The sequence below is a fragment of the Morus notabilis genome, unplaced genomic scaffold (assembly GCF_000414095.1).
Source record: "Morus notabilis unplaced genomic scaffold, ASM41409v2 Scaffold1009, whole genome shotgun sequence".
NCBI lineage: Eukaryota > Viridiplantae > Streptophyta > Magnoliopsida > Rosales > Moraceae > Morus > Morus notabilis.
Genome location: NW_010357868.1, coordinates 197,694 through 221,445, shown reverse-complemented (window position 1 = coordinate 221,445; position 23,752 = coordinate 197,694). Strand labels below are relative to the sequence as shown.

At 32.2% G+C, this 23,752-nt stretch overlaps 2 protein-coding genes across 2 annotated transcripts; both read right to left on the bottom strand.

Moving 5' to 3' along the window:
• Positions 1-3,496: 3,496 nt before the first annotated feature.
• LOC21404628 (squamosa promoter-binding-like protein 7) lies at positions 3,497-6,367 on the bottom strand. Its single transcript, XM_024177188.1, has 3 exons — positions 5,391-6,367; positions 5,021-5,142; positions 3,497-3,954 (listed from the first exon to the last, which is right to left on the bottom strand). Exons 1-3 carry the CDS (start codon positions 6,077-6,079, stop codon positions 3,515-3,517), a joined length of 1,251 nt encoding a protein of 416 aa, XP_024032956.1. The 5' UTR covers positions 6,080-6,367; the 3' UTR covers positions 3,497-3,514.
• Positions 6,368-14,674: 8,307 nt separating this feature from the next.
• On the bottom strand, positions 14,675-17,726 carry LOC21404627 (thiamine phosphate phosphatase-like protein). Its single transcript, XM_024177127.1, has 4 exons — positions 17,393-17,726; positions 16,383-16,504; positions 15,924-16,122; positions 14,675-15,288 (listed from the first exon to the last, which is right to left on the bottom strand). The coding sequence occupies exons 1-4, from the start codon at positions 17,528-17,530 to the stop codon at positions 14,998-15,000; spliced, it is 750 nt and encodes a 249-aa protein (XP_024032895.1). The 5' UTR covers positions 17,531-17,726; the 3' UTR covers positions 14,675-14,997.
• Positions 17,727-23,752: the final 6,026 nt, after the last annotated feature.

Genomic DNA, 23,752 nt, shown 5'->3' with positions numbered 1-23,752 from the left:
AGTTGTAATTTTTAATTATATTAAAACTGAAATATTATTATATAATCTAATAATATTGTAATTATATTAACAATTTTAATAATATTATTATATTATATATCATAATTATATAATATATTATTATATTATTATATTATATTACATTTTATATATTATATTAATTATATTGACATATAAAATATTAGTGTTATATATAATATAAGAATAATTTTGTCAACCATTAAAATATTCATGTTCTATTTCATAGTATTCTTAAAATTATAACCAAACAAATGAACGAATTTTTTTTTTTCCATTTCATTATCATTACTATTTTCATTTCTATCACTATTACTATTCCTCCAATGCAATTAAATGCACCCAAAGAGATTAAATAGCCTTTTTTATTAAGACCATAAAATTTTTATCAAGTTCTATCAAACTTACATATTTTTTTTCGCTCTTATATGATTCTGCATAATTTGTTGGTCATAATAAATAATGATTAGCTTATTATTATTTTTTCGTTAGTTACCAAAATCTCCCCTTTATTTTTAACCTTTTTCACAAACCTTTTATTTTGAAAGTTACAATCCAATATATATAATTTGATTTTCTTTTCAAATGACTTCTCACTTGTCAATGGTAATATATCGGAGAAAATATATTAAGATATTGGTGCATTAAATCATCGATCATTATAATAGCATTGTCCCATAGTGATCTGAGCATACTTTTACTTAAATTTGCACAGTCGCTCAATTTTACCAGCTAACTTTTCTAAGTAGAAAAAAAATAAAACAGCTTTAGGTTAGCATCATTGACAATTAGCATTTGAAACTTATGCACGGAGTATATGTTTGTTATATGAAACATTGTTCATTGACAATTTTTTTAATCTAGATTTGATAAGTTCACTGGAATGGGGAAGCATTACGAATGGTGGGAGGAGAGTCATGAAAAAAAGGAAATTATGCTACCACATTCTGTTGTAAGTTTATAATGACTTTTGGTCAGTATTTTTTCAAATAATTCTATGTTTTGAATTCCAACTTAGTGAATGAAATTATGTAGGGAAGATATCGTGTTTTGGGATGTCATTGAGAGAAAACATGCCTATGAAGTCATTGTGATTCCAAAAACCTGCTACTCTGCTGGTCTCTGGACATTGTGATTCGTATTTACAAAAACCATATACTGTCATCAAAAAGAGACCAAGCTACCTTTTTTTTTCTTTTGCTTGTTAGTAGACCAAACTATTGTGAGTTGTGAAGGCTAAAGTAATCCATTGCTCCTTATATAGAGTAGTTTAGGGAAAATATCCTCATTTTTCGCTCATGCGGGACTTTTAAAAGTCTGATCTTTTTAGAGTTTTCAAAAAACATGAACTTATAATGAATAAATTCAGAATGTCAGAAGAGCTTGTTTAGTAAATGGTTGTTCATGTTTTGAAGGAGATGAAACGTTCAAGTCCCATGGTTTGAAAGTTTGCTTTTTATTTTTTAAATAATCTTTGTTGATGCGGGTTTAATGATGTTACATTTATCCTTTTTAAAGTAATATACTTATATCCCAACAACTGATATCGGTGCATTAATTTGTAGAGGGTTAAACGATAGCATTTTGATTATCATATCAATGAAAAAGAAAGAAAATGATTAATAAAAGTTTCAATATTAGCATAGGGACATTAAGAAATGCGTTTTTCGTGCTCGTTAGCTATTGGAATACCAAACACTTTATTTCAGCTTACATCCATTGATCTAATATTGAGAAACAAAAAGGTTATTTGTGAAAAAATTAGTTGAAAATAGAAGAAAAATTTTCGTAACTATCTTTTTAAAAAAAAAAAAAAAATTGTATTTCCACTTCGTACACAACAACTCATTGCTAATTAATTATTTTCTTAAAGTAGTACTATATATGTGATAGGGAACTCTCATGTGGAGACATGAAAAGAATTGGTCATGTAGTGTACATGAAAATCATTATAATGCTTGCTAATTTAGTTACGAAGACTTTTTTGATCTCTACTTTCGTATGTAGTTCTGTACTTTATGTCCCAAGAAACTTCACCAGTAATAACTTGCTAGCCATAGGATAAGAACTTTAATGACAGTTGAAACTTTGCCTTTTGTCCTAGTTAAATTTATGTAAGGAAAAAAAAAAAAAAACTTTCAACAAAAAAAATGCAATGAATTAGTGAAAAAATTTTAAACTCAAACTACATGCCAGTATTCAGCAACCATTCAATCTATAGTCACCAGTTTTTTACTATTACCAAAAAAAAAGGAGAAAAAAAACACACCTAGCACAAAATGGAAGAGCCTAGGCCCCAGGGATAGATGTAGCTTTCTTATTGTTCTCCCTAGTCCCAACTTCTTTTCACAGCTTAAATTTTTTTATTACAGTGTTTTTATTACAAAAAGTCAAATTTAAATATTTTTGTTGCAATATTTTCTCTCACAGAAATCACTTTATAACTCAAATTCTCAACTCAATTTGTTTCGGTCTCATTCGCTTCGCTGGTTTTAATTGTGAGGATTTAAATCTATATATGAGTTTTCTGTAGTTCAAACTAACGTATAATAGTGTAAGGTTTAAATAAGAATAAAGTTGAACCAGCGTTTGATTATATTATTAAAATGATGTGTTTTAAAAATGTGAGTGAAAATAATTAGTGAGAAGTTTTGTGAACAGTATTTTAGGTTAGAACTTAGAACTCAAAAAACTTTAAGAGGGAGTAAGATCTTTAATTTTGGGTTGAAGTACTGAACCCAAAACCTTCAACCCAAAACTAATACGCAACTGAACAAGAGCTTGGACTGCTTTTGAGTTCAAATTCATGAGAACCCTCCGACCAAACGGTAAGAAAAGAATTCTGGAATTATCATAAAAATCGATGATTGTGGTTCATCAAATTTATAATGTCCTTCGCAATTAAAATTAGAGACCTAAAAAGTAGTCTTGAAATTACATATAAGTTTCACTGGGAACAGGGAATTTCCATAAAGGGTTAGAAACAGATACTTTATCATAAGATCAGGAAATTTTTAAGTAGCACTATTGATTGGCTTTACCAGTAAAGCAAGTTTCTCTAGTCATTTAATTAAATTGTTAAGAGTCTAATTTATGAGGAAGAGCAATCTGACGTTTATGTACTATTTTAAACATGAAAAACTACTCATAATCCAAATCATTAAAGATTAATAAAATAACTACATTAAAAAAAAAAAAAAAAAAAAAAATTCCTCTATCATAAGGCATGTTACCATTGGCATATCATAAAACTAAACCTTGTAAAAACTGATATACATGAAAAAAAGAAAGAAGTAAATTTTAAACAAGGTAACTAGATAGAGATGTAGTATTAATTCTCAAAGGCGTATTTTCCAATTAACAATTATATAGGTACTTCTCTTCCAGATAAAGGCAATACTAAAAAAGAATTGAGAGAATGTAATTCGCCACTCTTTAGTAGCACAAACAAAAGAGGTTAAAGAAAAGAAAATACAAAAAGATTAAATGTTCATAATTATACAAGATTGGGCCCTTGAAACGAGTTCCACAAATCAGAACACTCTTCTTCCTCAGCCTTGGCTTTTCCCCTAGCAGGGACAAACCCGAAAGCCGGGCTCGGAGCCTGCATGAGGTCCAACGTCACGTGCGCGGCGCTTTCGTTGATCCTTTCCCAGCCCCCGTGTGCCGGTGGCTCGGGAAACATCTGGTGATGGTGGGGCTCGATGTTCGAACCGAACCCGCCTTGTTGGGCCTCGGAGGTTAAGTCCTCGCCCTGCTGGTGGTGATTGCGGTGGTGCAAATGCCAAGTATCCCTTTCCAAAAAGAGCTGCCGCGCCAATATGGCCGCGCGATTCTCAGCGATGAGCTCGCGCAGCGCGGCACTTGATCTCGAGGAGAGGTCCGATGGAGGCACCCAAGAATCAGTCTTAGATGACAGAAGAGAGAGAGCACGTCCTGTTGGAGACGTCAAGTATGGAAACCCTCCACCCATTAGTACTTTGGTCTCTGTTCACAAACAAATTGAAAATTTTTTTTTCTCTTAATTTAATTATATATATTCAACTTCTCTAGTCATGCATATATAGTGACCATATAAATGGTACTAATTCTTTAGTGAGGTTTCTTAATTAGAGGTTAATGAAGTTGAAATTTGAAGCGTACTTGCCCCCAAGTACTGAATGATCAAATTATCTCAATTTCTCGAAGTTTATGATGAGAAAAGTTTAACAAATTCAATAAGCTTTACAAAGTCTAGGAAGATTAAGTTAACATAGCTAGAGTTAGTTGTAGGTAAGTCTTTTTAGCATGTAAAATATCTCTAATTAAGTTGCTACATTTCTATAGAAAAATATCATTCTTCAATACTCGCGTAGTTATGGTCAACTAAAAAGTGAAATGCCGGTTTATATATCTTCACTCAGCATTCATCATATTCCTAGCTCCTAGGACATAACTCATAGTTTCTATTTGTAGAATTACAAATTGATTTCAAATGATATATGTAAGGAAAACAAAACCATGTGATGATATAAAATACATCGAGAATTATACAATAAGGTTAGATTATTAGTAGGACTCGGTTTTGAATGTTCAGATTTGCATCAATGCTGTCAGTTTACGTATATTTTCATTTTGATGAGATTTTTTACCAATTAAGAGAGTGTTCTTTTCCTAATTTAAGACACAACTCAAACATTTTTATGTGAGAAAAAAAACTGTAAAAAAAATTAAATTTAAATTTTTGTTAAAAAAAAACTCTGCACCAACAAAATTTGAGTTAAAATCTTTCAAAGTTCCTAACCTTTTTTTGACTTGGTTTAGTTACAGCTTTTGCCTTCCTTTGTTTAGTACACACGTATGATTGGTGGCGTAACAAAAAGTACTAGCTACCCATCACAGATAAATTAAACTTTAGTTATAAATATTGCAAGGGAATATTTTGAGCTCAAAACCCAATCTATAAAAGCGAAAAAAAAAAAAAGGTACAACAATAAATTAAGATAAACATAATTAGGCGTACCATGATGATAAGAGTTTCTGGCAATAGAATCATGAGAGCTCTTTCTTCTTCGCTCATTGTGCCCTGCTAATCTCCTCTTACAACTCCTCTTCGACTCCTCAAACTCTGACAACACATGAAACCTACATATTTAACCATATATATTCACACCCATTAATTACTACACTTTTCTTACATGCCCATTAATAAATTAATGAAGCCTCAAAAACTCTTGAAATTAAAATGATACCCAAGTACAAAAACTAGGGCACATAATTGGTAAATAATTGTTTCAATTAACAATCTTGGCCAACTATATGTTGCAAGTTATATATATATACACACACACGCATACATATATATAATAGAGAGAGGGAAATGATAAACTCACCGGCTACACTGCTGGCAGAAACGCTGCTCCAAACCTAAAACGACAACCTTTGGAGCCTTGGAGTGCATCGCACAAACCTTGTGCCTCCGGTGGTAATCCTTGGCGTTCACGAGCGCCACGTGGCACCCCTCCACCTGACACCTCGGTACCATCGCCGTCGCCGTCGCCGCCGTCGTCCCTCCACCTCCACCGCCGCCGCAAAACCCTTTCCCCTTCTTCCCCATCGCAAACCCCGCCACGCATCGCTCCTCCACCGGCACCGCCGCAGCCGTCACGTCCTCGAAGTAGTGCCGCTTCCCCAGCTTCAGACAAACCAGGTGTGGGTCCGGGTGGAGGTGGGACCCACCGTCTCCGCCGTACATCGTCAGCTGTTGATGTTGCTCTTGGTTTTGGTCGTGATGATGATGGTGGCGATAATAATGATGATGAAGCGCCTGCGCGTGTAGCGCCGTGTTCAGCAGCGGCGCGTGACCCATACCGCCGGCCTCCTGGCGCTCGCCGTCACCGGTGCCGGCGTAGAACGAGCCGTTACCGGTAGCATCAGCGGTACTAGTAGTACTAGTACTAGTGCTTGTCCAATCCATTCTCGAAGAAGTGGTGTTATTATTATTGTTGAGTTCCCAAACGTCCCAAGCGAGACTAGTACTAATAGTACTATTACTATTACTATTGCTTCCATTGATTTCCATTTCTAAAGCCCTAATTTCTTTTTTTTCTCGGAGAGTACAAGAGAAAAGAGTACTTTTTTTTTTTTTTTTTTGGTTTTGGTGTATATGCCTATACTACATTAGCACTAAGCAAAGGATGTTATGAGTAGTAGTTGCTTTGGTTGGGGTTTGGGGTTTACATATAAAAGAAGAAAGGTTAGTTTAGCGACAAAAAGAGAGAGAAATTGAGAGGGGTGGGTGGTCAGAGAGCAGTGAAGGGTCTGATCTGGTTTTTTTTTTTTCATGGTTCGACTCCAAATGGGTTGTGGGGGTTGGGTCTAAAGTTGCTTAGCAGGAGAAAAAAAGGCTGCAAAGTCATTTGCACAGAGAAAGAGAACAACAAGGGGTTGTGACACGTGAGGTGGGGGTGGGTATGCACGTGGGAATAGTAGTGATGGAAAAGTGGAGCCAAGCCAAAAACATCTATCGGTATAATTTTGGCACTCTAAAGTGGTGACATAACTTGATCATTGAAGAAGAGAGAAAAAATAAAAGTTATAGGTGCTTTTTGAATTGATTTTTACTCATTTTTTAAAGTGTTTTTACATTTTTTTTAGACATAAAAATAAAAAGCCTGTAAATCGTATTTATTTAATAAAAAAACAGTAAAAATAATTTTTATAAAAGAATTAAAAAATGATTAAAAATTATTTTTTCTTTTTTAATTTTATTTTTTAATACTTATTAATAATGTAATAATATATTAATTAATAATTATAACCAAATATTTGTTTATTATAGTCAAAATAATCTCTTAAAAAATTAACTACACGCAATTTTAGAATTATATGAGTCTTAAAATATTCTTTTTTTAATTTTTGTATTGAAAATAAAATTATTTTAAAAACGTTACCAAACGGGCCTTATAAACTACGGACCATCTTCGGCATGCCGTCTTATTGGTAAGATCAATTTTTTAACTGTTAAATCTGATCAAAATAAAATGAGATTGAAAAATATGCAAAACAGACAATTTTGATGCAGATCTAATGATTGAAAACTGTTGAAAAATAGAATTACCCATAGTTCCATTTTTTAATGGTCCTACAAGCGAAACTCCCTAAAACTACCCGTAAATTACACATAAAAATATAAGAGTTTCTCTAATAGTCTGCCTTTTCAATAGTCTTAATTTTTTATCGTGATATCTTGTCAAAATCATATCAAATTAAAAAAATATACATAACAGACAGATTATGATACAAGTTTAGCGGTTAAAAAACACATACCCGTTCATTTTTTATACTCAAACTCAAATCATTGATTCTATGACAGTGTTTTTTCTCACAAAAAAATAGAATTTTAAACGTTAGAATTAAGAATCTTAATTTAAATATACTTTTCAAATAGACCCTAAGAGACTACTATAGTTCATTTTTAAAGGGACTACAGAGAAAGTCCCTAAAAATATTACACACAATTTTAATCTAAGTTAATTAAGATTCCAATGTTAAAATTGTGTTTTATGACTTACAATTACATCTTATTACATATTTTTTTTCAGATTTTATCATTTTTATGTATTTTGATGTAACGTCACAGTAGACCTGATGCTAGAAGATATTAAAAAAAGTACCTTATAGTTTTAAAAATATCGTCAAGATAACTAGAGTCCCTTTTTAAATTTTAAAGTTTCGTTTTACGCTTACAAATAATAAAGTCGAGTAGATTAATTACATAAAAACATTTAAGAGGAAGAAAAAGGTAAGGAGATTTGAATAAATTTCTCATTTTTTCTCCGAGAAAAGCCATAAAGCTTCGAATTGAACAATTTTCCTAATTTCCACGAATTATAAGAACTTAAGGAATGATGTATGCTCGAAGGCCACCCATGGCGATTTGGAGAAGCTTCAGTGGTCGGTTTAGTGCGCGGTTGCTCCATTTTGAGCACGACGGCCCTCGTTACTACTTCATCAGTGGGACACCCTCAGACCCTCTACTTAGAACATTATATTGAGGTCTTTACACTACTTCCTTCTTTTTATCTTTATTTAGTAGTTTTTTTTTTTTTTTTTTTTTTTTTTTTTCAATTCGATTGGTCGTGGATTATCATTTATAATACATTTAATTGAGTTGAATGTTTAATAGAGTTGAAAATTAAACTGGAAGTGATTACTGGGTTTAACGTGATTTGAATTGTGAAAAAGTTTTGATGTCGTGTGTATAATAATATGACAATTAACTAGTGAATTATTTGAGTTCTTGTTGATTTGCACTGCGAGTTTGGGGTTTTTCCATAAGAAAGATTAGGGTTTGGTATGTTCTAGGTCATCTCAACAAAGATCGCCCGCCATTATAGTCCAAGTAAGAAAAAAGGAAGCTCCGCTTCAAACAACAAACCCAATCACTATTGAAGAATTAATGTCAATGGCAAAACATGTTTTCAATAAAATTTCTTCAATTTGTTTTTCTTTAACGTTATTACAAAATCAATAATAGGGATTTTATTAACCACATAGGTAAATTGCAAATTTTATAGTTTTATTTTTCATTTTTAAAATAGGAGTGTATAAGAGCTCGTATTTAAACTATGATTTTTTATTTTAATATTTTAAATATAATTTTTATGAGAGAAAAACACTATAACATAATCAATAATTTGAGTTTTTTTATTAATCAATCGATAATTTGAGTTTAAATATATGAATTATGAAACACACAGGCCTAAGTGTTGTTGAAGTTAGGTCAAAATATATCAAGACCCCGTTTATTTCACCGATTCGAGTTTAAAATTTAACTTTTACTACAGTAAAAAGCTTTCAGAAACAGTCACATCTAACTTTTTTACTTCAGTAAAAAGCTCTCATATAAAGTCACATCTCAATTCGAATTAAAAATTTGAATCAGCGAACTAAACAGATCTCAGAATGATAAAAATTCTTTACTTTTTGAGAGTTTTTCTGACAGTCTATCGTATTAGCAGTTTCAATTTTGATCATTAAATTTTTTTAAAATCATATTAAATTAAAAAATATATAAAATAAATAATTTTTATACCGATTTAACAATTAAAAATTAATAAATTACTAATATTTTATTTTTATAAAAATTATTAAAAAAAGTAAAAAAAAAAAGAAGCAAGAAACAGCTTGTTGGAGAGAGAAGATATGATAAGACTGGAGCGGATCAGAGAGTAATAGCTCAGATTTGGAAGAGAAAAGAGAGATTTTTTTTTTTCTTTTCAACGTGGAAGTGAAATGAAAGGGGTTGGTTTTTTTTTGGGTTCTTCACGAGGAGAAAGAAGAGAGGGGGCCCCGTACGACTTCCACACTCGCAGCTAAAAAGGTCGTGTACTACACTGTCCTGTATCACTGCTAATCTGTTCTCCATGCATTTTCTTACGTAAAACTGTCCTCTCTCCTATCCTCCTGTCCTCCCTCATTATTTTTTATGTACGGTTTTAGCGTGTATTAAGGAACGTACGTCTCACGCGCCATGAACGGCATGTGAGAATATATTTTAGACACCACACACACACACATATATATATATTATATTCCCAGTGAAATATTCTTATAATATCTTACCTGATGCGTTGTGGAAACACTTGTCCGATTAAAGAAATATTTTGTTCCCAATTTTTTATCCCTTTAATATCTGCACGTGAATTATTTGCCATAGCTTTTGTTAATATTTTATACACCGCATTTGATAAGATCGAGGATCTTTTTTTTATTGGCTTTTGGGTGGGAATAAGATCGTATATTTAATTGTTTTTTAATATTTAGAGAAGGTGTATTTTACGAAGTTCATGTAAAGTATTCGTGTGAAATAATGGAAGTACGAGAAACTATAATAGAAGAATAAACCGCGTACCTTTTTCTTTCCACTAACTAAAAACAACGTGCTTTTATAGGGAAGAAAACGCTGGTGTGAACCAGCTTGAGAAACATTAAAAAAATTAATCATATAGCTAATCCTATATTCAAACTGATAAAATATTATTAGTTAAAAATTATATTATATATGGGTTAATTTCATAAATAATTTTTGAAATTTATATTCAATCTCATTTTAGTTACTGACCTTTTAAACGTCGCACATATAGTTCTTAAAATTTTATTTTGTTTAAGTTTTGATACTTACATCAATTAGACGTTAAAATTTGATAAAATTTGTGTAAATTAGAGTCTAAAAATAGTAAGAGCTAAAATTTTAGGTCTATTTGTGAAAATTAACTTTTGATTTTTTTGTATTGTTTTAATTTCTAAACTTTATGTGTTTTTAATTTTAGTTCATACTTTCTATAGATTTTGTCAAATATTTAACATCAAACAAACAAAAGAAGGATTAACTGTGCAACGTTCGAAAAGTCATGAATTAAAGTGAAATTGAGGCTAAATTTGTGAGATTAACCTTATAGTTTGATAAACATTACAACTTTATATTTATCAATAAAATTCGGTTCTCATAATTTGTCGTGAGTCAATATATATTTTTCTTATTCGAGGGCGTTTGACTGCATAGCATTGGTAATGGTGTTTACTGTTTAGTGAATTAGGGTCGGCTACTTTGCTTCCTAACTCAAGCTAATTATAAATTAATATGACAGGGTAATTAATAAAGATGTTATATACATATAATAATACTTAAACGTCTATATGTCAAATTTTTTTAACCGTTAAATTTATATTATTTTTAATTTTTATTTAATTTTATAAAAATCTGAGGGATAAAAAACTTAACTAACGTAATAAAAAAAATGTCCTTAATAGTTACAAACCTGTATATTTGTTTTTCTAGCAAATGATGCTCACACGTGCATAAACGTGCAAATTAAATTAATAACAGAAACTGTTACTTCTTATAATCAAGGAGAAAAAACTGAAAAAAAAAAAAAAAAAAAAATAGTTTCCAGCAAATTAGATAGCAACTATACATAGGGATTTTGTTTTTAGTCGAGTACTTCATCTACAAATTATTTTGTTGACAACTCCATATCAGTAACCGTTGTTGTCCCATTTAATTGTCACATTTACGTTTACTTCCACAGCAATAACAGAACTGATCAACAATTCGTACTCAAAATATGCAAGATCAACACAAACATATGCGTACATACACATACTTACATATATATATATACATACATACATACATATATATATATATAATGTAGATGATCATGTGGGTAACTTTCACACTGGGTTTGAGTTGATCAGTTGAATTGAGTAAAAATATCATCCAAATCCAGATGATCTCCGCCATATTTAATGCCAATATGTAAACACAGACTGTAAAGTATTGATGCAGTCTAAAATTAGGGTAGACCATACACGTGTCATCAGTGGGATCCACCCAATACCTCCATTCAAATTCAGCAACGATTGACCCAGATTGGCTGGACTGATTGTGACCACTCCTTGGCATTCTTTTTGAATAGTCAGACCCATTTCAATCCATAATAATTTTCTTTAAAAAAAAAAAAAACTCAAAAGTAAATATTAAATATTAAATAATAAAATAACAAAAAAAAAAGTAAGAGAGTTTGATTAGATTCTCCCACCCCCAGCTAGCTATACCGAGGTTAGTAGTACTCGTAGATTTCTTCTATTGCACATTTTTGCACTGACTATATATGATTAATATTCAAAGAGCTAAAAAAAAAGAAAAAAAAAGTTGAAACAAGCACAATTAGCTACAGAGAACTGACTAGATTTGAACACAAGAAAGAACAAAAATTATTACAAAAGAGTCCTTCTCTGATCAATATAACACCCAATTTTTTTTTCATATTTGTGAAAAATGGTAAATTTTTTTGTGTAGCAAAAACAAAGTACTCTGCCAATGCACTGCAACTATTCATTCCGGGAATTCAAGAGCACAACTTTTAACCAGCAATCTGTGCTCATTCGTGAAAAAAAGCACGTATTAGTTTCCTGACTATGACACTTGTCCGTGTATTAGTGGCCGTATTATGATTTTAGTTAAGCTAAATGGTACAAGTTTATCCACCACAAGCTGACGTGTCTATGCCTATTTGCAATAGTTTCTGCATTGTTACATAATTTTAAGATCCTTTTAATTCGTTGATTCAAATAATTTTATATTAAAATTTTTTATAATAATAAAAAAATTAAATATAATTATTTTAGTCCTGAGCTTTGTTGAGGTGTTTCCGGTTCTATTTTATTACCACCAAAAAGGGTAAGAATTCCACGATCAAAACCGTCTATTCAAATCGTTGACTAACTGACTAATCTCAGAAAGCCAAAGGAGACTAAACTTTGTCAACATTAATGGGGTTTGTATTTTTTTGACCGTTCCCCTGAGAAACAATGCCGTGGCCAACTTTGGAATGAATACTGAGATTTAACCCTTTATTTTTTATTCTAGAAAAATTACACCACGTTAGAAATTAATTAGGGTGGAACTAAAATATAACAATTTTTTTAAAAAATATTTTGAGAATATTTAAATTATATAATTACAATATTTTTTATGTTTTGTGCACAAAAAATAGCATGAAATAATTCTTATAACGATTTTAATTTTGTGGTTATAGACTTCACTCGACTTCGCTGTAAGGTGTATAATTTAGATCCCACATTTAAATTTTTAAAAAACAACAAATTAAGTTTATGTTGAGCTATTTATAAAATATTTTGAATATAATATTTTAATATGACTAATAAAATTATGCCTTATGTTTAACTAGAAAAAAATCTCAAAAAAAAAAAAAAAATAAAGAAGATAGAATCAAGGTGTCAAAACACTTCAGGCCAGCAAGAATGAGCATCAAGAATTGGATCCTAAGGAATATTATACTTTAGCCAATTGGATAGTTTTCTTCTCATCTTTTTAATGGAAAAAAGTGTAGGATCCTTTCATTAGAATGGAAATGCTTTACTCTTTTTTTGTCTTCTGTGATTGAAAATTTGTAATTTGAAATAGAGATGTCAAAACGGCCCTTCTAATCTTAGGTCCGTGGCGGGTTTGGACCGTGCCTGACACGACCTTATATAGTGCAGGGCCGTGCCAGGGTCGGGCTTGAGGCCATAAGGGCTAGGGCCGGGCCTGGGCCTTGGCCCTTCACGGCCTGGTCCTGGCCCTTATGGTCTCAGGCCCGACCCTGGCACGGCCCTGCACTATGTAAGGCCGTGCCAGGCACGACCCAAACTTCACGGGCCGGCCCTAGCCCTTTTAATTTTATTTCTAATATTTAATTAAAAAATATATATATATCATATGTTCTCAAAAGATGTGATTTTATTGAATTGAGATAATACAAATAAGTACACATAAATGACTACCTCGTTAAAAACCTTGACAAGTAAAACCCGTGGGAACATCGAGACAAAACCTTAGCGAAGGAAAAAAGAGTGCAATATACTAGGATAAGTAAATTACAAAATCTTAGTGCTTTCTAGAAGATTCTGTTATTTCTAAACTTAATCTTAACCTAATTTTCTTGATGCACTTAAGTTTCACTTATGATTAACAATTTTTTTTAAGATTTTTTTTTATAATTTCAAATTTGATGACAAAAAAAAAGTAATATATCATATGGCCCAAAAAATGTGATTTTATTGAAATAATATAAATAATTACAAGAAAATGACTGGTTGACCGGATGGCATAAGTCGGCCAGTTGGCCCTAAAATGCCTCAAATCTCATTAAAATTTCATGTCGCGGGCTTGGGCCTTCACGGGCCTAGGCCGTGCTTGGGCTGCGGGCCTCAAACATGAGGCCTAATCTAGACCCTTTTGGCGTGCCGAGCTGGCCCGGCCCATAATAGTACAAGGCCGGGCCGGGCCGAATTAACCACTGTTGCGGGCTGGACCGGGCCGTTTATGGACGGTCCGACCCAATTAACACCTCTAATATGAAAAATGATAACCCGACTCAATTAACACCTCTAATATAAAAAATGTCGATCCGGCTCAATTAATACCTCTAATTTAAAAAATGTTTGGTAGTCTAAATACGTCTTTGAATTTTGGAGTTTGCAGGGGGATGGGCAGCCAGGGTCCATGTAAAGAAATGAGTGACGTGGAAAGGAAATTTTGCATGGAAATATCATCACAAACAATAATGGCAGGCAATAAATGGTGGCATCAATCAAAATTCATTAAACCATGATATGGATTTGGCGTAGATCTCACTAAGCCTTCATAATTTCTTTCAACTTTATCATCATAATAATAACAGCAATAACAATCATAGTAATAATAACATTAAAAAGAAATCCTCCATGGAGGCCGTAGAGATTGCAGAAATATGGTATGCTAGTTGAAAAGATTAGCTTCACTTATTTATTTGTTTGGTGAGTAAAGAAAGGAGCATTTATGAAGAATATTCTATGCAATCCCGAGAAACAAAGAATAGTAGATCAAAGCTAATAGAGCCTAGGTCTGACACCAAATTAAGGATCCATTTAGTGTACTCGTTTAAGTAGTCATTCTGATTTATTGACTGGAACTTTATGAGAGAAGAAATTTTTTAAATATAAATTCTTTATAAGATAAAAAAACACTGTAGCGGAATCAAAATCACAGATTCAAGTATATATATCAAATGGGCCCTAATAGTTTCTAAACTAGATGATCAAATTCCAAAAATTCTGGCTTCTCCAATTTCATGTCCAAACAATCTATTATAATCCTGGTTAGGAATCATGTTGGCTGAGACATCTTAGTAGACGTTTGATTCATGGATTCAGAATCATGATTCAGAACTATTCTCGTTTTACGTGTGTTTTGTGAAAGAAAAACACCGTAAAAAACCATGAATCATGATTCAGAATCAGAGACGAATACAATAAACAAACATCCCTTTAAATATAATGTCTTAAATTTGAAGGTAAATTAGTTGATAGTCAGATCACAAGATAAAGGGCAAAGGCAAACTCATCAAGAAATGATTTCCCGAAGCCTCGAAATGTCCTGAATTGTTCCCATTAACTTTGAGGTGAGTTGCTGAAACTGATTTCTTCAGCAGTCGTGTTGATGAGGTGAAGAAGGATCTTCTCAAGCTCTTCCCCGTTGCTCCATTCATGGATTTCAGCATTGATTGGCGTTTGGTTGCTGCAAATGCGCTTCCACAGAGGATAGTTCTTCCTTGGCATGACATGGTCTCCCTCGGCAAGCCTCAGCGTCGGGCAGAAGTCACCACCCCCATCTCCAAGGTAGATAAATCTTCTCCTCCCATTTTCAGAATCAGAAGCCCGTATTTGGTCGATCACAAGACCCTAAGATGACATTCGATTCATGGTTAGCATACGGTTTCCATTGAAGAAAGGAAATCCACTAGAGAGAAGAAAATTAAACTCTTTTGCCGTTTAAAAGGGACCAAAATCTAAGTTGCAGAAGTGACTATAACTGAAGTAGAAATAGACAATATGTCTCTTCAAGTAGCAAATTTTCTAGCCTATAGTTAGCCGTCTAACTGATAGTAACAAACAAAGGATATTTACTTGTTAATTGGTTTTTTTCTTAGAATTTTCTATATCACCTTGATACAATTGTCAGTAACTGGCAATTTCTCTTACGGCTCTCTGCATATTCAAAGTCTAGCTAGAAAGTAGAAACATTTACAATTGGAAGCAGATAGGAAAGTTGATGATAGAATTTCGCATACTGTCTTTGGTCACTTTTTTACTCTGGCTCTTAAGACAGGGCTTGACAATCAAGCCCTTCCTATATAAATTCTCTCCCTTTGAACTAAACCAGACATTGGTGTTCTACATAATTCAATCACCCTACTAAGCATTTTAAGATATAGAAATTCATAACGAGTTACAACGCTAGAATATTCAAATTTGTTGAACCAAAACCGATAACATCTACACAAAACACAATAGTTGATACTCGTGCTAAGAAATACCTTGCACATATTTGGAGGGCACAGATTGCAACCATGAGGCGAGCTTAAATCATGATAAGGCACAATTCTAAGCCTTCTATCCTCATCTACAAAGGTCGGGTTCGTGGTGATATGCGAAAAGCATCCCGACACATCATGACGTTCCAATATTTTCTCGATAAAAAACTTGTTTGCATCGCTGATGATCCGAAGATCACATCTGAAATCATCAAATTGTGTTTCATAATCTTTGGTCTCCATCCTTATTAACAGTCATCAAGGGCCCTTTTGGAATGTATACTCAAAATATTATTTGGGTTCATTGACGAGAACTTTGTGGAAAAGAAATTTTAGAATTCAAACTCTTTATGAGATAAAAAATACTGTAGCAGAATCATAATTTGAGTTTGAGTATAGGTTCCAAACAACCCCAAAACTTAAACAAGCCATAACTAATAGTAACTAAGTCCAGGAAGTCACCCAAGGGAATGTGCTGATTTAATGGCTGCAATAATACTGGGATGAATTGGGGCACTTTGCAGGCACCTGGCAATGTCCGAAGGTGTTTTTCCTTGGGAATGAAGCTCCATCATCATCCTATCCTACATATTCATAGTAAACCAAACCATATGAATCTATTTCCAGCACAAAGAAAAAAAAACTACAAAAAATAAATCTATACCAATCTATCAAATATATATTTTAAAATTTAATTTAATATACAAATCTATCTTTTATTTCGGTCAATAATTGATTTTGACTTTTAAAATGACCAAATCATCTTTAAGAAAAAGAGAGAAACTAAAACTAAAACTTTCTAACACTACAAAAAATAAAAAATAAAAACACAAAAAAAAATCCATTTTAATGGTATTTTGGATTTGTTAAGGTTAAAATCGTAAATTTAAAATTTTTTTTAGTTTTTTTTTTCCTTTTTTTATTTTTAATTTAAGATATTTTAAGTATTTAAAATTAAAAATTGACTGTAAAAATGTATAAATTTAAGTATTAAATCTAATTTAAAGATATACATTTAATAAAATTAAAAATTAAAGATATAATTTTTAAATAAACTCAAAATACTAAATATTTCAAAAATCTATGATCAATGTAAGAAAGACTCATATATGCAAAGTTCTCTAACAATCAAAAATCATGATTCTTATGCATACCATTTTCTTTTGAAATAAAATTAGTTAAAGTTTAGGACTATTTTCTAGCTCAGCTTTAAGTTTAGGACTTTATTGGTTCATGATTAGGAGCCAATCAAGCCAAAACTGAAAAGAAAATAAAAAGGAAGAAAAAAAAAAAGAAAAATAGAACACTTTTAAGTCTTTAGCATGTACTATCCTAACTGCAATCACAACAACTTTGCAAAGTTTACGCTGAATGTTCTCTTCTTTCACGTTAAAAGAAGGAAAAGGAAAAAGGGTACATAAATTTCTCACTTCTTCTAACAAAAAAAAAAAAAAACATGAATTTGCACAGACCATTAGAGAGTTCCAAGGCATGGTGGAGCGAAGCTCGCTGAACAGCTGGGCCAGACCCATCTCTGTGACCACCCAATTATCGCTGTCGCCGTCGAGTATTGTCCGATCAAAGTCAAAAACCACAACTGTTCCCGCCATGGCCTTCGCCGGAGGTGGCTTTCCGGCGACTGATAACCGGTTCCTCGACGATCCAGAAAGCGGTTTCCTGATTGAAAATGTTGGGTGTCCCCAGAGGGGTCGACGATTGACCCTCCCGGCAAAACTTGAGAGAAGAGGAAAGTGGTTCGACTTTGGCTGCCTATGGGAATTAACCTGTAGTACATGGGTGCATTTGTTTACGTGGAACTCGGTGATTTGACATTTGACAGCAAGTTTTTGTAAGGAGTTCAGATCTGTTTCTTCACTCATTTTATATGAGAATTTTTTATTATAATAAAAAAATTAAATATAATTATTTTTAAAAATTTTTTATTATAATAAAATTTAAATTTTAAATTTAAATCAGTGAAATAAATAAAATTACGGAAGAAAAAGAGGCAAAAGCTGAGGCGAGAGACCATCTGGGATTGCCATAAATATGTTTGTTTTAAAAGGCCTAGTGATCGCTTTAATAAAAAAAAGGCCTTGCGATAAATTGGGCATCCAAAGCAACAAGACACCTCACACATAACTGCCTCTGGGATTATGCCACGTGTACGGTTGCGATAGTCCATGCACCTTACTTTAGAATAGGGGGTATCTTTAACGTACAAATGGGCAGATCAAAATTATTATTATTTTTCTTTATTAATTGATTGATGAGAATATTGCAGGAAAATTTGTGAAAAATATTCTTTCCAAAGAAACGGGTTCCTAGGGATAAGGAGAGGAAACTCCCATTTTGTACTTGGTTAAGTGTTTGTTTGACACGTGTACATCAAGGAAGCTTTGGGTTGCCAAAAATTTTGGTAACCCCCGTACTCAATGAGCCAGAGGTGGCAACTGATCAGCTAGGCCTTGAGAATGGGAAGCACGAAGCTACATTGTTTCTTTTAATGAAACACAAAAAAGAAAAAGATTACCAAAAAAAAAAAAAAAAGTAGTTTGAGATATTGATCGTCATAGAAAAAGGGGACTGATATGTAATATCATATTAGAAGTGGGGGACCATATGTTTGTTTGATTTTTCTTCTTTTGGACCATATGTGTAAATCTAATATATATATTTTTACTTTGGGATTTTAGGCCCAATAATCACACAAATTATGAGTCTGCAAAAATGTTGTTTCTTTTAATGAAACAGATCTAAGGAAAGACTTTTGTTAAAAGTCTTAGATACGAAGAACGGCCGATATTTCATGAAGGGGGACCATGATCATGTGTACATACAAGTGTGTGTATATATATATATATATATATATATCTTGCTTTTATGGGTGATATGGGAGAGGGGACCATATATATGAAAAACATTTAATTTTTTTTAAAGTTTGGAAATTTTAGGCCATTTTCATCGTACCGGAATTATTCTCTCGTCTTTCTGCATATGGGGGGAGTTTTGGATCCCAAGCATTATTTATGAGACAGATCATCTGTATATAATATATATTCTGCAACTATATAGTATAGCTAGCTAGCTAGGCACTCATCAATGTTTTTGTTGTTTTAATATGTAGTTGGTTGATGAATCAATTTATATTTATTGTCCATCAAAAAGAATTTATATTTATTTAATGGTCGCAAGTACGGCAATAAATACTTTTTTTCTTTTTTGTGGGATTCTGATATTTAATCCAGGCCGCTTGCTTTGCAATTTATTCGCATTCATAATTTGGCTGAGAATCTATTTATTTTAAATAAATATGCATAAATACTTTACGTACAGCGTAGAAGCATACAAACGTACTTACGTCAATATATTTATACACACATATATAATATACCTATCTTATTCTTTTTAGAATTATCAGAAAAGGTTAAATTGGTTAATTAGTGATACCCAAGAAACTCATTATGGCATCTTGAAGAGAATTTTATTATTCCTGATCAACCCTTATAATATTAAATTAGTACTATCCAAACTAAAAAGTTCATTGTTTGCTGCCCAAAAAAGAGCATATACTTTTGAAGTGTTTTACGTACCGTTGAAACCCTAATTTGAGCAAAGTCTTTGTCACAAGTCATGAGTTCTTAATCGATATATACATAAATATAAAAATGGGTCCATATAATTCTAGCTAGATCTGTTTGGTTATAACAGAATATGATCAACAAAAATTGAGCCGAATTTTTTTTTATTATAGTGAAAAAAAAATTCTCATTGTTCTGTTTTGTTTAAATAATTTGTTTATTATAATGAATTGTTTATTACATCGATCTTGGTATTTCTATAAGATCTACAATTGCAATGTTGATTTTAAATGAATAACAAACCACCATTATTCAAAACCATCATGAATTAAATTTTTTTTTTTTGTAATGCAAGCATATAGTATTTATGCACATACTATGTACAGCAAGAAGGCTTATTTATTTATTTATTTTGTTTTCATAAATTAGCGCACACGTGTTATTCTATACATAGATATAAAGATTATAAGCCCCCAACCTCCCACTCCATGTCATGAATGAATTACCTGTTCCATGCCCATTATTACTAAGGATGACACTTTTTTTTTTTTTTTTTCAATTCGTATTTAGTAAGCCAAGAAGACGTTTCGCACAATTAAGAGTCTTCTTATTTTACCTGGAATTGTATGTTGTATTGAATGAAATATCTGCTATAGTTTCTGTTTGGCTTGTCAAAATATACAATAGAACTATTATTATTCAAAAGTTTGAAAGATGGAATTGGTATTTTTTTACAAAAATAATAATAAAGCTTTGTTACGAAATGAAACTAAAGTAATTTTGATCCATATACCCCGTTTTAATTTTCATCACGTCTGAATATCGAACGTTTCTAAGGGGGAAAAAAAGAAAAAATTAATGGAAGGTAAAACACTACAGGAATAGGGCAAACGCGTTTCCTGTGTAAAGCACCAAAACAGCTCATCAACTAGGCTAAAGGAGGAAAGCACAAAGGTGTGTCTGCGTTGAAAGGTAAAACGAGAAAAGTGGATGGTAAACAAGAGTGTGTGTATATATATATATACATATATATATATATATTATCTTTATATAATATCGTTGTATTCACGTTCAACTACAAGAATCTCCATTAATATTTATTCCTTTTTTCAATAAAAATTATATTTAATTTGTTAAGGTACAGGAAAACGGTTTGGATAAAATGGAATAAGCATAAAATAGGTTTTCATGTCGGTATAGCCAAACCGCAGCTTTTTTTTTTTTTTTTTTTGACAAACAAAAATTTTGTCATAAAATTTCGAGACAAAAAAAAAAGAAAAAAAGAAAAAAGGACTTTGTATACAGATGAATCATGATCATGTATGAATTTCTGGTTTGGTTATGATCGGATCGAAAAAACAAAGTAATAAGATTAATAAAAGTGAAAAAGACGTAACAAGGTGGGGATATTTGCAGGCAAAAAATGATACCAATATGCGCAGATGTCCCGTCAAGCTGAGTCGATATGGGCCCCCCCCTCTTCCCTGCAAACTATATATACATGCGTGTGTGTATAATGTGTGTGTGTGTTTGTATATATATATATATATATATATCTATGTATAATATGTATATATGGAACATGGATATTTGCTAGCAGATCATAAAAGAACCTGCCTTGCTGATCGTATCTGCTCTTCTGGATCTCAGTAATGCATGCATAGGCCCCACTACCTCACCTCCCATCACCATCACTGATCTGAACGATCCCCCACAAAGGAAATATATATATATATATGCATCCATATACACACACCTCGAATATATTTTTAGGTTTGTTTTTACCAATATGCTCTGGGGATATATCTACTCGTGATCTCACTTTGATATTCTGATTCTAAATTAATACACAGTTTTTGCCCCCTCTGTTGTTATAAACCGTTTATTTTCAGACGAAATCTAGCACGACTAAAAATACTGAATGCAGAATCTCCGAAGATTAGTGTATATACAAAAATGTCAAATGGGACAGCTATTTTTTGTATGAAAATATACGATTTGGCAACGTAAGTGTCAAAATTAAAGTGGAATATAAAAGTGAATTCTTGAAAATGATCGGTAAAAATAACTCATAGTTATAGTATTTCATGATATAAATATGTCAATTGATATATCAAAACTTTTTACCGATAATGTCGCGTTAAACCGCTGATATATGTTGAGCAATTGGGTGGCTTTGTGATTGGACGGTAAAGATTGATTGAAGTGATGGAGATCATGTATGCTTGCATTGCATGTGGAGAGAATCTAGCTATATATATATATATATATATATATAGGCCTAAAGGTAAGTATAATAATTATATTGCATATATATATATATATTATACGATCATCTGTGACTGTATTTCAACTTTTATCGAAGGGAAAACAGAGCTCCCCCGTTGGTTTCTATGCTCTTCTTTGTCTTTTTGAGTTGCTCTTTAGCCTTTAATGATTGTGCAAGATTGTGGTGGTTGTTATGTTGCTGACTTGCCTCTCTCTCTCTCTCTCTTCATGTTTCCTTTTCTTTTTGGCTGCTGCTTGAATCAGTTCACTGACCTGTGTGCCATATATATTGCATGTTCTTCTTTCTATAATCATCTTCCTTAATTTATCTTTAGTGCATTAATTTGGTGGCATCTAAAATCTGTTATATCCTAATAGGAATATATAGTAACATCTTTATATGGCGTCCTTTATATTTATGTATTTTTTGGTTGGGCTCTTAATAGCTCCGATCTGCACGTCTAAGTCTGCAATATGTATCATAACCCCCCATTGGAAAAATTGGAGAATTTATTATGAGATCGTACGAGCCTGGACATTTACTCTTTATTCTTAATAAATACTCTTTTATTAGTGTAATTATTTGACTAAAAAGATTATGAATGGTAAAAATTCTGATCCATGTATTTTTAAGAGGTATTTTTATTAAAAAAAAAGAAAATTTTTTTGAGAGTGCATGAGTCTGGACCTTTACTCCTTACTTTTGATAAATATTATTTTTTTAGTGTAATTATTTAACTAAAAAAATTATAAATTAAAAATAAAAGATAAAAATCTTCACCATAGTACTCTATTTGTTAAGATTACCCAACTCATTTTCTACAAAAGAAGCCCATGAAGAAATAGGGCCTAGACATATCATTTTCAAGGGAGTGAGCCCATCCAAGTTTGTGTGTGGAGAGGGAAAGAGAGCATGATCAGTTGGAGGAATTAGGATTTCTTTTTCCTTCTTTTCTTCAGTTTTCTGATTGACCGATTATCAAAATCGGCTAGATTTTAACAAAATCCGAACTGAAACAAACCGAGCTGGAGAGAAGGACCGACTGCTTGGTTGGTCAGTTTCAATTTGGCTTCCTCCTATTTTTCATTCAATTTTGCTCTGGTAACCAAATAGTATAATCCTGCTAACCGGATGGTTTTTACGTTTTTTTAAAATTTTTATTAATTATGAGAACAAAAAATGCATTCGTTCACAAAGAAACCCTTAAATCTCAAAACCAATAACTGAATTTTCCAGCAATGGATGGTTTTTAGTTTATCAACCGATCACAACGGTTGTGACATAGCATCGATTTTTTTCAGTCGTCATAGTTGGTGGTGCACTTCGGTGCCGCTCAATTTTTTTTGGTTTTTTTCTTAACAGCCCTAGCTTCCAAGAATTTTACAAGTTATTCCTCCGTAAATTATTTTTCTGTTTTGACTCCTACTGACGCTTAGGGTATAGAATTATTAAAAATAAAATAGACTAAGACAAATAACCCCACATATTTTTTCATTCCAGTTAATCATTTATGGTCCAATATGGTGGTTACAAAGGGCCCTTTTTATTTGGTAATATGCACCGATTTCTCCTACCCCAAGGAAAATGATTACAAAAGGCACTTTATGTTTGGACAAAGGAAATTTAAGGAAACGGTTTCCAAAGTTTGGTACAATGAGCTTCCTTGACAAGATATATATATATATATACACACATAACTCAACAAGCAATGCACCATTGTGGGGGCCTAAATAACATGCCAGTTTATTTGTGGCTTTCAAAGAGTTTGAACTTTGAACGTGGAGTCTTCTTCACGTCGATCGAAAGCTAGGAAAAAAGAAAAATTACCTTCAAATGTCTTTTCTTCGGTCTGAGTTTGACTATTGAGTTATACACACGTAAGAGAAAGAGCAGTTATGATCATAAATCTTATCGACCAGAACACTTCGCTTTCCGACAGTTAATTAGCCCTTTTCTTAAATAAATAAAAAAAAAAAAAATGC

What these genes read in the sequence shown, in the direction of transcription:
- LOC21404627 (XM_024177127.1), bottom strand. Translation starts at nt 17,530, where the DNA reads ATGGCGGGAACAGTTGTGGTTTTTGACTTTGATCGGACAATACTCGAC. An exon ending in TGCCTTGGAACTCTCTAATG is followed by an intron (nt 16,505 to 17,392) that starts GTCTGTGCAAAT and finishes ATGAATATGTAG; the next exon opens with GATAGGATGATGATGGAGCT. An exon ending in AAATCAGCACATTCCCTTGG is followed by an intron (nt 16,123 to 16,382) that starts GTGACTTCCTGG and finishes TGATGATTTCAG; the next exon opens with ATGTGATCTTCGGATCATCA.
- LOC21404628 (XM_024177188.1), bottom strand. Translation starts at nt 6,079, where the DNA reads ATGGAAATCAATGGAAGCAATAGTAATAGTAATAGTACTATTAGTACT. An exon ending in TTCTGCCAGCAGTGTAGCCG is followed by an intron (nt 5,143 to 5,390) that starts GTGAGTTTATCA and finishes TTAAATATGTAG; the next exon opens with GTTTCATGTGTTGTCAGAGT. An exon ending in CAGAAACTCTTATCATCATG is followed by an intron (nt 3,955 to 5,020) that starts GTACGCCTAATT and finishes CGTCTCCAACAG; the next exon opens with GACGTGCTCTCTCTCTTCTG.